General features: G+C 47.2%; 1 protein-coding gene across 3 annotated transcripts in view; it reads right to left on the bottom strand.

Annotated features, from left to right (window-relative positions):
• Positions 1 to 7,997: 7,997 nt before the first annotated feature.
• Positions 7,998 to 13,063, bottom strand: part of HIPK3 (homeodomain interacting protein kinase 3) — a 161,394-nt gene continuing 156,328 nt past the window's right edge. For all 3 annotated transcript variants that reach the window (XM_075927814.1, XM_075927816.1, XM_075927817.1), the window contains exon 16: positions 7,998 to 12,048. In XM_075927814.1, coding sequence (XP_075783929.1) covers positions 11,575 to 12,048 — 474 coding nt within the window. In that variant the 3' untranslated portion in view covers positions 7,998 to 11,574. The remainder of the gene's footprint in view (positions 12,049 to 13,063) is intronic.

Raw genomic sequence — 13,063 nt, 5'->3', positions numbered from 1 at the left:
ACACAAACACCTCTACTCCCCTTCCCCCCCTCCCCACACCCATTCTTGTATACCTCTCTCACATAGGGGAAGGTGAATGACTAACCAACCTGGCACTCACTTTCTACCACTCTGCTCTCCATGCCTGGCTGGTCCTCCAGGACAGAGTCGGCTCTCCTGGTACTTGACACCATGTCTTCCCAAGGCAACAGTTGGGACGGGGGGGAAACAGGTGGGGGTGACATGACTCCCCCAGATTTCTGCCAGAATTCACACCAGAATGTAGCCAGCAACTGCCTGTCAGGGTTGTGTGGGAGAGAAGGGAGGGGGGCTTCTCCCCACTGCAAGGGGAGAAGGGTGGAGAGGGAAGACCTGGCCCATGTCTTTGCAGAGTTCGCCTCTTCTTCTTCCCCTCATAGCTCCAAAGTCTGTCCCTTTGCACAGAGTTGAAAGGCAGCTCACACCTCCAGGCTGCTGCTGGCCATCACCATGACCCAGCTGCCTCTTGTCTCCCAGCTAAAGCTCTGGCGGGAAGGGGTTAAGCCCTAAGACTGTACTGTGCACCAGGGTCTAGGGAACCTGACAGCAGGGCCTTCAGTGAACCTGGCCTGGGGAGCATAGGGGACACAGCAATCTCTTGCTTCATGGGAGAAGGACCTAGAGTGGGTGGGGTGGGGTGAAGAGGATGCTAAGCCTCAGCATGGGAGGCTGCGGTGGAGCCGGCAGGGTCAGGGCATGAACAGGCTAGAAATTATTTCCCCGATACCATGCCAGAGCTTAGCTGAGGGGGAGAGAGGCTTTTCTGTGAAGGGCTTTGACACATGCAAGGTTTGGCTCCTCCTGGCCAGCACCCCGGACTGGAGGGCAGTGTTTCCCATCCTTCTGATTTCCCACCCCTCTTCCCCAGGAATGAGACTCAGTCCCACCCCCCAGTCTAGCTCCTGGGGGGAATCACCCCCAGCCTTCCTCCGGCCAACTGGAGCACAGGGGAGGGAGGCTGGAGCAATGCGCCCTCCTGCCTTCCACAGCCCAACCAGCATCAGCCCCCTGGGGGACCATGGAGGATGCTTTTGCGTACAGGCCTGACATTTATTCTGCACATGGATGGAAAAGATGAGCAGGAACGTTGCTGGAGGGGCATGGGCTTTCGCCAGGTGCCAGCCCAGCCAGCAGCAGCGAGGGTGGAAAGGAAATGCCAGCCAGGCTGCTGGTGAGCTGAGCACTCCAAGCAGGGGCTGGCTCTATGCACAACACTGGGAGTGGGAGATAGAGGAGCAGCGGAGCTTGCTGGGAAGGGGCAAAGCCAGGAGATGACAGCAAGAGGGGAGCACACGAAGAGCTGATGGGTGGGCCACAGAGGTGAGACGTTACCTGCAGTTGCCTGACACCTGCCAGTGCTCCCCTGCCACTACAGCTCCCAGCATGTGGGCAATGCCAGCTAGAAATGGGATGGGGGCAGGGGCCTGCTGACCAAGGGCTGGCACACAGCAGAGGCTGCATTGGCAGAGCAGTAGGGGGAGTAGCCAGCCCTGTGTGCTGCATCTTTGTCCTGCCACCAGCCTTGCACACCTGCCCCCATCAGCAGCCTTTGAGAACCCCCCACTCATGGGTGGGCAGGTAGCAAGCAGGGATCTGGCCCATAGCAGGACCCACCACTGCTGACTAGGGGGCAACAGAAAATACAGGACAATTTGCCCAGGACACCTGAAGGAGGGCTTACATAAGAGACTGTTCTTTTAAAAGGGACTTCTGTTCACCCCACGCGTAACGGTCACTCCGGCACATGGAACATCCCTACCCTTGAACAACGCAGTTACATTGACATCACACCCAGTGTTGCCAGCACTAGGAAGGCAGGAGAATTAACCCATTGATCTAGTTATCGCCTCTGGGAGGTGAAAATTAGCCACACGGCTGGGAGATGCCCCCACCTCCCCCCCCACACACACATTGGCAGAGGCAGCGTCCTCACCGAAGAGCAGCACCACTGGAGCATTTTAGACAAGCCCTCAGGTTCCCTTTGTGCTTCAGCCACACTACACTGTACCTAGCCGGGGTGATGGGGATACTCTAGGACGGGGTCTTCGGACAAACATGTTGGTAGTCTAAGAGTGCAGCCACTGAGTTGAAGGGGGGGGCCGCACTCACTTTTTTCTAAAATATTTAATTAACTTTGTTTTTCTTAAAGAAGTCTGCAAAGGGATCCTAAAGTCATGCAGCTGGAGCTCGGGGCCTGCCACTGCAAAGCTGGAGCCTAGGGTTGGTGCCTGAAGCCCCACAGCCAGAGCCACCACTGCAGGGCTGATGCCCAAAGCCTCAGCCTCAGCACTCCTGGGAAGGTGGGGAACTCACTGGCAGCATGTGCCCCAGGGGTCTCCAGAGGAGGACATGGCCCAATCCTGACTGGTGACCCCCAAAACCAACACCGAGGTGGTGCATCCAGGAGCAGCAGTCGGAGGGGCCACTACTTTAGCTCCCCAAGTCACAGCCCAGTAAGCTGTGTTGGCAAGAAACCCCCCTGGTGGACACACAGCCAAAGTGGCTGCATTTGAGAAATGCTTTCGCAAGACCTGCACACTTCAGTGTCAGGGTACACATCTGGAAGTGCAATGTCTCGCTAGCGGCATTCAGTTGAGGTGGGTTTTCAGTCTGCTGCATCGACCCAGATTGAAGGGGAGCTGGGGCACAGAGAGGTGAAAAAGACTACTTCAAGATAAACTTAAAAAACAACAAATGGTCTGGCAGCACTTTATAGACTAACAAAACATGGAGATGGGATCATGAGTTTTCGTGGTCATCTGAAGAAGTGGGCTGTGCCCACGAAAGCTCATGATCCCATCTCCATGTTTTGTTAGTCTATAAAGTGCTGCCAGACCATTTGTTGTTTAAATTTGCCCTGTACAGACTAACGTGGCTATCCCCTGCAGCTACTTCAAGAGAGTGAGTGGAGGTAGGGCACTGCTCTGCACAGGGAGTACCATGCTGCGAGACTACAGCATGTCCAGACTTTGTTGCCCTTGTGGTGCAAGTGATGGGAACGTTAGTAGGAAAGCGATACAGGTGTTGCCAGAAATGTGACTGCACCAGAGCTCCAACCTTGCCTCAGGACTCCTGTGCTATCGCATGCCTTAGAGGCTCGCTGTGGCCCTTCTCGCAGCCTCTGTCCCTTTCACAGCCTCCTGAGCCTGCCTCATCACAGGCTAGTCAAGCGGGGTTTGGAGTGAACTCCTCTTTAGTCCTGAACTCTCCCTTAAGGTTCAGCCGAGTGAGTCTGTAACAGGACTATTACTAGACTGTTTGTTGTTTAAGTTTTTCCTGTTACAGACTCACTTGGCTCCTCCTCTGAAGCTTATCTACCCATTCTCTCTCTCTTTTCTCCCTCCCCTCCTATTTTTTCTCCTTTTCTTTCTTTTTTTCTTCCCCTCCCTCCTTCCCTTATCTATTCTGGGATCTGGACTTCCAATGCTCTGGTCATCTGAAGAAGTGGGCGGTGCCCGCGAAAGCTCATAATACCAACTACATGTTTGTTAGACTCTAAGGTGCTACTAGACTATTTGTTGGTTTTTAAGTTTTCCCTTTAAGGGGCAGCCTGTGTAGCGGTGCAGGGAGGGTTGGGAGGAACCTGGGCTCCAGGTTCCAGCCCAGGGGCCATAATGGCAATGGCAGCAGGTAGTAATTCCTCCACCACCAGAGCTGCAGCTATTCCCTGAGCAACTTCCCCAAAGAACTCCTCCCAGTATCTTTCTCCTGGTACCAGATCACATATTTCCGGTCTTCTCCAGCACCTCTTCACTCCCAGTCCTTGGTCTGCAGGCCCTCCCCTATGGGAAGCCTTTTACACTAGCCCCAGCACATCCTAAATGAGCTGCAGGTGTTCTGATTAGCCTGCTGCTTCTGGCCAGCTCCTCATTGCCCCCAGACTTTTCCTGATGGTGCTGCAGCAGCCACTGCCCTGGTTACCAAGGGAACAGAAAACTGCTCTCCTAGGGTATGTCTACACTACAAAGTTAGTTCGAACTAACGGACGTTAGTTCAAACTAACTTTCATAGGCGCTACACTAGCGCTCCGCTAGTTCGAATTTACTTTGAACTAACGGAGCGCTTAGTTCGAACTAGGAAAACCTCATTTTACGAGGATTAAGCCTAGTTCGAACTGGCTAGTTCGAATTAAGGGGTGTGTAGCCCCTTAATTCGAACTAGTGGGAGGCTAGCCCTCCCCAGCTTTCCCTGGTGGCCACTCTGGCCAACACCAGGGAAACTCTATGCCCCCCTCCCGGCCCCGGACCCCTTAAAGGGGCACGGTCTGGCTACGGTGCCCGTGCCAGGTGCAAGCCTGCCAGCACCCAGCCAGCAGACTCTGCACCTGGAACAGATCGAGCCACCCACCCAATGCCCCCCAGCCCTCCCCCTCTTCCCAGGACCAGGCTGGCGGCTCCCGGGAGCTTGCCCGGGACCACAAGAGGCGGGCACCTTCCTGGGCTAGTGCAGACATCGTGGACCTCATCCACGATCTCCGCACTAGGCACAGGAAAGTGGCCTGCTCGGGCAGGAGAGCTGCCAGCCTGGCCACCCAGGAGCAGGTGTGCAAGAGAATCAAGGGGGTCCACTGAGACCCCGACCCTGAGCCCTGAGCTTAGAATGGCCGTCCTGGGTCAGACCAAAGGTCCATCTAGCCCAGTAGCCTGTCTGCCGACAGCGGCCAACCCTAGGGACCCTGGAGGGGATGGACCGAAGACAGTGACCAAGCCATTTGTCTCGTGCCATCCCTCTCCAGCCTTCCACAAACCTTGGGCAGGGACACCACTCTTACCCCCTGGCTAATACCACTCCATGGACCCAACCTCCATGACTTGATCTCACTTCCCTTTAAACTCTGTTCTAGTTCTAGCCTTCACAGCCTCCTGCAGCAAGGAGTTCCACAGGTTGACTCTTTGCTTTGTGAAGAACAACTTTCTCTTACTAGTTTGAAGCCTACTACCCATTCCTTTCCTTTGGTGTCCTCTAGTCCTTCTTTATGGGAACTAATGAAGAACTTTTCTGTATGCACCCTCTCCACCCAACTCCTGCTTTTAGAGACCTCTATCCTGTCCCCCCTCCGTCTCCTCTTTTCTAAGCTGAACAGTCCCAGTCTCTGTAGCCTCTCTTCATATGGAACCTGTTCCCAACCCCTGATCATTTTAGTTGCCCTCCCCTCTCCCAGCCTCTCTCTTCCCCTCTCCCACCTCCTTTTCCCAGTCTCCGCCAGTTTTGTTCAATAAAGACAGATTCCATTTTGGAAGACACGTTATCTTTATTTTGTACATCAAGAAGAGGGGCTAGGGAAGGGTAAGTGGAAGGAGGTGAGGGAGGAATGGGGTACGAGCCCCCGATGGGGAGGACTGGGCTGGCTCTGTGGGCTTCTGGGGGTGGAACCTCTCCTGCAGCCCCCCAATTGCCACCTCTCCCCAGATGGGAGCCTGTGGCAAGTGCAGCCGGGCTGATGGCCGAGTGGTGTGGTGTGCCCAGTGTGGGTAGTCTGGGCACTCCAAGCCAGGACTGCTTTGCAAGCGGGGCACCCCTGAGAACTGTCTGTCCGGGGTGGGGCTCGGGACTCTTTAAGCACAGCCCTCGGCTAGCCTGAGACAGCATCTCCACGCTCTAAGTCCTCCTCTGATGCCCTGCCGTCACTGCTTCCGGCCATCCTTAAGCCCTGTTCAGGGTCCACTTAATGTGGACATGCTAGTTCGAATTAGCAAAATGCTAATTCGAACTAGTTTTTTAGTCTGGATCCGTTAGTTCGAATTAGCTTAGTTCGAATTAACTAATTCGAACTAAGTTAGTTCGAATTAACGTTGTAGTGTAGACATACCCTCAGAGACCAGCATATCACCCAGGGATACAGGGGTGTCACCAGTAATGGCTAAGCAGCAGTTCAGCAGAAAAGGACCTGGGGATTACATTGGATGAGAAGCTGGATATGAGTTAACAGTGTGCCCTTGTAGTCAAGAAGGCTAATGGGTGTATTAGGAGGGGCATTGCCAGCAGGTCTAGAGAAGTGATTATTCCCCTTTATTTGGTTCGGGTGAGGCCACATCTGAAGTAGTGTGTCCAGTTCTGGGCCCCCCACTATAGAAAACATTGTGGATGCATTGGAGAGGGTCCAGCCAAAGGTGACCAAAATGATTAGGGGGCTGAAGCACTTGACCTAGGAGGAGAGGCTGAGGAATTTGGGCCTACTTAATCTTCAGAAGAGAAGAGTGAGGGGGGATTTGATAGCAGCATTCAACTTCCTGAAGGGAGGTTCCAAAGAAGATGGAGAGAGGCTGTTCTCAGTAGTGATGGATGGCAGAACGAGAAGCAATGGTCTCAAGTTAGTGGGGAAGGTCTAGTTTGGATATTAGGAAAAACTATTTCCCTAGGAGGGTGGTGAAGCACTGGAATGAGTTACCTAGGGAGGGGGTGGAATCTCCATCCATAGAGGTTTTTAAGTCCCAGCTTGACAAAGCCCTGGCTGGATTGATTTAGTTGGGATTGGTCCTGACTTGGGCAGGGGGCTGGACTCGATGACTCCTGAGGTCTCTTCCAGCCGTGGGAGTCTATGATTGTATTGTATCTACCTTCCATCAGACTGCAGTAGCCAACTGGTGTGGGTCTGTCACACAGTGACCTTTATATTACTATATGTTTATGAAACACCTGATCTCTTGTACTGGTTGGCCCGCAATATCAGCAAGAACTGTTGGAGATATCACTGCTACAAATGTATACTATAGCTTTCATCCTGAATTTTGTTCTCGTCCAGCTATTTAATTATTTGTACTCTAGTACTTCTTAGTCCTGCAAAACCTTTCTGTATGACGAATATAAATGACTCTTTCCTTTTTAGGGACAGGGTTCTGTTATCTGGAGAGAGAAAAGATGTACCAATGCCATCATAATGACTTCCTGATAAGATCCCTCACTCTTGGGGGAAGCACCAAGTTCCAGCAAGCAATTGCAAAGAACTGTTAGTTTCCTGAAGCCATTTGTCCTGAGTCTGTTTGACTTTTCGAGATTCCGCCTCCTAGACAGCTCTGTTGTTGCAGGTTATTTGCCCAGGCTCACTGGCTAACCATGTACACATTTACACCCACATGTCTAGCTGCAAGGTTGCTTTTAGCGGCTGTGTTTGAATTCTGATTCCAAAGAGGAGGAATGTCCATACTTCTGGTTTCATCCTGCAAGGGCTTTGCAAGCGCACCCTGAGGGCTTGGGATCTTAATTGTCTTACCAGGCAAAATAGCCAAATAAGCCTACGGGGCTGATGCATGGCAGCTGTGAGGCTGCTAGTCACGGTACTCATTGTCAGGCTGAAGAGTGTTACAATGAAATAAATGCTCTTCCTGGAAATCAGCACACAGAATCTAGCGCAAAACTGGATTAGGATTGTCTGGAACCCTAATGCACCACAACATGAGGATGGATACCTTGTGGCTCTGCCCCTGTGGCACTGACTGCTCCTGCTTAGTGATGGCTGGGGACCCACTTTTCTCTCAGCGAGCTGGGGTAGTGGGATGGCGCCCCATTCTATCTTTCATGAGCAGAAGGGGGAGTATGCATTCCGCCTTTGGGTGGGAGAAGGGAAACAATACTTACCCCAGCAGCTGGAGTACAGCTGCTTGAATGGTGTGAGGGGCAGGCCCAATGCAGTCTTCTACTGCCCGACAGAGTTTTCTATTGGAGTGAACCATCCTCACAACAATGGATCTTGAAGTTAAAACTCTCTGGAAATGCATGGGAGGGCTCACATCTCTCATAGTTACTGTCTCTGGCTGGCTGCCAATTCAAGTAGACATTGCTGCATTGCTTATATTTGGTTCACATTTTCAAGTTTTCCCCTCACAACCACAACATTCAGAAACATACTGCTTTTTAAATAAATCAAAGCTTATACATGTGAGTACATCCCAATCTGAGAGCTAAAGCCCTACCCACTAAATTTTTATAGTGTCTTAATCTGCCCTTGAACTGATATAGTGAAAATAAAAAAAGCCAATAGCTTCTTTGTTGCAATATATATTTTAATTCAAAGTGAATCTCAACAGTAATACACCATAAATTCTTATTTTGACACTCACCAAAATAGTCACCTTGAAAACCCGCTTTGTGTGACAAAGTACAGAAGGCTTGGTCACATTTAAATCACTGAGAACTAGAGAGAAATACTATCGCAAACTGTAAGAGACATTACATCCATAAAAATTTTTCCCAGTCCTCGTATTGTAATATTGCACAGTGCAATTGCTACATGGCAAACTAGTGTAGCATAGAAACCAAAAAGCAAAACAAACAAACAAAAACAAAAACAAAAAACCCAAACCAAAAAAAAGTCAAAGTCTACAAATTGTTAGACAATAACAATTCAAACATAATAATCAAGTCTATATCCTTGGGTATTTTTAGAACAATCATCCTACAGCTTGCAGTGTGAGTTAACTTTTACTTAACACAAACCAAGTTAAAATTACAAATGCAGAAACATTTAAAAATTTAAATCAAAAGAATTAGTTAATACAGTAGAATATCTGATTACTAAAACACCCTGAATTACAGTTAAAAACTGAATATAATAAATTCATATAAAATAATTTGCAAATTAAAATAATATGCAAATATGCACTTCTGTAGTCCTGCAGTGTTTTATTTAAAAAAGGCATTAAAACTATCTGATGTGTATGCACTTCACTGATGAGAGATGACTGTTTCCACAGATTTAGGTGCCAATCCTGAAAGCAGTTCTACACAGATGGACCGTTGGCATCTGTGTAAAGTCTCACTGAAGTCAACTTGACTCCACATGGGTGCAGGAGTCCACTTTCATGGAGCTCATTGCAGGATCAATACCAGAATCATTCATTATTCAGAATTTAGGTTGTGGCAGAATCCTAAACATTTTGTTCTTTGAAATTCAAACTCATTTCTATTGTTACAAAATATAAACAGCAGCAGGTTTAATTTGGGGCACACTTACAGTTACATTTTTCTTGTGAATTTATAGGATAATCTTGTGACCTACAGGAAAACGTGTCAATTTAACAAGTATATTAGCTTTACATCCTACGTACAGTAACGAGTATAGTAAATACATTAGAGTAATGGAGATTCCCATGGCCCCAAATAAAGAGAACACAGTAATTGTTGTTACAATACAAAAGTCAATTAATCCTTTTGTGCTGGTGGTTCTTGGTATGTCCATTGCCTGCAATAAGATAACACCAAGAGAACTCATTCCCAACACCAAGGTATTAACAGAGGATAGGAATCTGCTAGAACAGATAATACACGTCTGAAGTGTTTATAAGATGAATTTACTTGAGTATTTTCTTGACTCCATATATTTAGACTTTATATATGTGCTGAAAAGATTTCAAATGAATCAGGCTACTCCTAGTTTCTAATGTATACTGTATATATACATTTATATTTGTACAAAATGCATAGAGTTGATTACTAAAAACACTGAATCTTGTGGGAAAAATTAATTTCTTTTTCAGTGTGATTAAAAATGTACTGCTGGTATTGGTTTATGATGTAACACTGTTGTATTTCAGTTTTTGTTATTCAAAAAATATCAAATATAGGCACAGTTATTTCATTTGGACATTCATTAAATAAAACACTGCTTATGTTAATGGAGTAAAGAAAAAGTCTACCAGTTATTAGCTTATTGACAGAGTTAAACATAAATGCTTAGCACTCTTATTCCAGTCAATGCTGCAAATATTATATTCCAGAATATTTTGTTTAAAAAAAAGTTAAGTCAAGCCTGCAAGATACAGATTCTTAAATGTCTACACAATGCCAATATTAAAACATAAAAAAATTAAGTTACATACATACATCCACTTATATGCAGTGATGAGCCCAAAGTAAATGGAGATAAAATACTGGTGCAAACACCCCAAAATAACATATTCAATTAATTTCCATCATTTACACATTATAGTAGTTACAACACTCCAAACATAAAAGCAAAATAAAAATTTAAAAAACCCACTTCTATTTCATGTAATTAGACTTATACGGAAATTAGAAGGCTAAGAAAGAACTACTTAATCACCTAATTTCACAGCTATCTGAAGTGGCAATCATGATATAGCAGCTTATCTATGATACATTCAAGATAAATGATACAATTTATTACTTGCCCATAAGCTAACACACAGCCTCTTTAATACCTTCTTTAAATCCCATCTCTACACTACAGTATACTTGAGGTCTATGAAAAAAGTAGCTACCTTTTATAGGAAATGGATGATTAAGTCTTTGGTGCTGCAAAAACAACTTCATTTGAACAAAAACAAAACAAAAAAGACAAACTTTCTAGAAAAAAACCCCAAAAAGCATGTAATTTACGTCCCTGACGGAATGTATTAAATAAGCAAACACCCCAGCAAGCTAAAACAAATACTATAATGAAAAAGGCTAATATCTCTCCCGTGCATAAATGAAAAACTGCACACAAAGAACTCACATCTTTTCAAGCTTCAATAATAAATATTCTGTTACTACTTATTAAATACTGCATGGTTTGCTCAAGCAAAGATGAAATCACATCATGAATCAATGAGCATTTTGCTTTTTCTTTCATAATCTAGTCAAAGTCATGCCTACTGCACCCTTAAACATGTTATTAAATCCAATTAGACATAAACACTTTGAAAATATATTACTTAGATTGTATTTCAGTTCCATTTAACAGTATAAAATACTGTCTCGTGTTTGTCACTAAAAGCTACTGAATCAACTTTTCTTAAGCACTACTAAATTCTTCAGTTGAAGCTAGATCATTCTGAAAAAATCAGATAGCAAAATTCAGCTACAGCAAACATGCTGCCCCTTTGACAAGGAAAAACACCAATACTAAAATCATACCACACAAAACTCCAAATGAGCGTTACTCTATCAAAAATCAGAGATCTAAATTTTAAGTGCTGCAGTCCTCAAACATGTATATATAACTAATAACATTAACAACCTCAAATATTTAAGGCACTATGTGTGGGAACGGTTTACAATGCAGCTGAGATTATTAGGACAACAACATTTAAGAGCAATGTCTAGGCAACTCTTCTTTGCCCATGCAAAAGACACATGCAATGTGAAGAACAGCTCAACTTTTTAGATAAGTGACTGAACATTTAAACATCGAGATACATAATACAAACATTTTACTTGTACACTGTACTGCTGACATATGTGCATCTGTTGTTCTAAATCTGTGCACTGAATGGCTTCCCAAATGTAGATGTGTCTTGCACTAGTTAGAAGGCAATTTTATAAAAAATAGCAGGAGCAAAACTGGATTTCTGCTCCAGTAAGTCACCTGTCTGGAGTTACTATATAAGAAGATAAACATGACCAAAGATACAAGTTATACCAAATGTGCAAAACACATTAAAAGTGAGTTTTGTTTTGTTATTTAAAGCTCAAAGTTGTTGAAATTGCACCCAAGTCTACATGACTCAAAAAATAATTCTCTTGTTGTGCCATGGCTAATATTTATTCAAGACCATGTTTCTTCTCAAATCAAATGGTTGCATCATTGAGCTTCCTCTACATACTGTACTTGAGTTCTCACATAAATGGATACTGGCTGAGTTTGGTTGGACTCAGGGGAAATCCTGTGTAAGCTGGTGATGCTGCAATGTAAGAATGTGGCGGGAAAATAGGTTTGTATTGAGTCTGATGAATGGTTGGGGAAGGTAAAAGCCGGGGATTTATGCCCACCGGGACTTGAACTATACCACTGTGATGAGAGATGTTGTAGGTTGGATGCTGTAATATAGGTCTTGAGGTACATGATGAAGCTAAGAGGTGGGCTACAGGTGCCGCAGTACTTAGGGGTGCAGATGATGGATATGGAAGAATAGCAGGCTGTCCTCCAAGGTGCGTGCTTCCAGCTAAATGTGCATGCAGCGTAGTGTGATTTGGACTTCCCTGTGGAAGGGAGAATGGATGACTGGCAACACCAGCTGGAATGTATGTCTGCTGTCTTCGATGACTGTAGTTTCCATTCCACTCCTGAGGCCCAGATCCAAAGTGCTGAACCTGTCCATGCAGAGAAATTGTTGTATGTTAATTTTGGAGCACAGCTAGAGTATGAATTCAAACTGAAGAAATGTTTAAAATTAACAAACTTTAAATTCTATAAAGCAGCATTTTCCAAACTATGGGCCGTGGCCCGGTACCGGGCTGCGGGAAAAAAATACCGGGCCTCAGCATGCCTGGTGGCTGCCGGCAGTGCCAGCCTTAGGCCGATTCGGGCCCCGCGCCCCTGAACCCGGAAGTGCCGGTGAGTTACAGAGCCAGGGGCCCTGCTCCACCGATATGTGGAGCTGGGTCACTCCCCTGGTCCTGCCTGGCGCGGGCATGGGTCCCCCGCCCCCAGAGCGTCCCCGCCGTGCGTGGCTCCTCCTCACCGCCTGCTGCTGCTATGTGCGGTGTTGCATGTGGGCGGGGAGGACGCCCAGGCGTGACGTGATGTCACGGCCCGGGATTTTAAAAGTCTTTGGAGGCATGTGATGGGGCCACGCTGGCTCCGGCGGCCTCAGGCCCTGCAATGTGGAAGGCAGAAGGTAGGGAACAGGCTTGGGCTTAGGCGGAGGCAGAGGTGGAGGCAGCGGGCTTGCACAGAGGGGGAGGAGTGGAAGGAGAAGGGGCTTGGGAGGGGAAGGCACCAAGAGACAGGGTGCAGGAGAGAGAGAGAAATGCCAGGGGGCCAAGTGCAGACAATGAGGGAAAGGGCAGGAGGGGAGGTGTCAGTGGGAGGGGGAACAGGGTGATGCTGGGAGAAGAGAGGAGAGGAGAGGGGAAGGGCATTGGGGGCTGGAGAAGGAGGTGCTGGGAGAAGGCTTGAAAGAAGGGGTGGGCATGAGAGAGGTGGGGATGGAGCAAGTCATGTGTGAGGGCACAGGGGGCAGGAGGGGATAGGGCAGAGAGTGCTGAGGGGGTGGGTATCAGGGAAAGAGAGGGCAAAGGGGGCAGGGGCAGTAAGGGAAGGGAGAGGCACCAGGAGGGTGAATAACTAAGGGAAGGTGCAGGTGCCAGAGGATTCTGGAGTGAG

Source organism: Pelodiscus sinensis, chromosome 4 (genome assembly GCF_049634645.1).
Source record: "Pelodiscus sinensis isolate JC-2024 chromosome 4, ASM4963464v1, whole genome shotgun sequence".
Lineage (NCBI taxonomy): Eukaryota > Metazoa > Chordata > Testudines > Trionychidae > Pelodiscus > Pelodiscus sinensis.
Note: the sequence above shows the minus strand (reverse complement) of the source record. Positions and strands in the feature narration are given on the sequence as shown.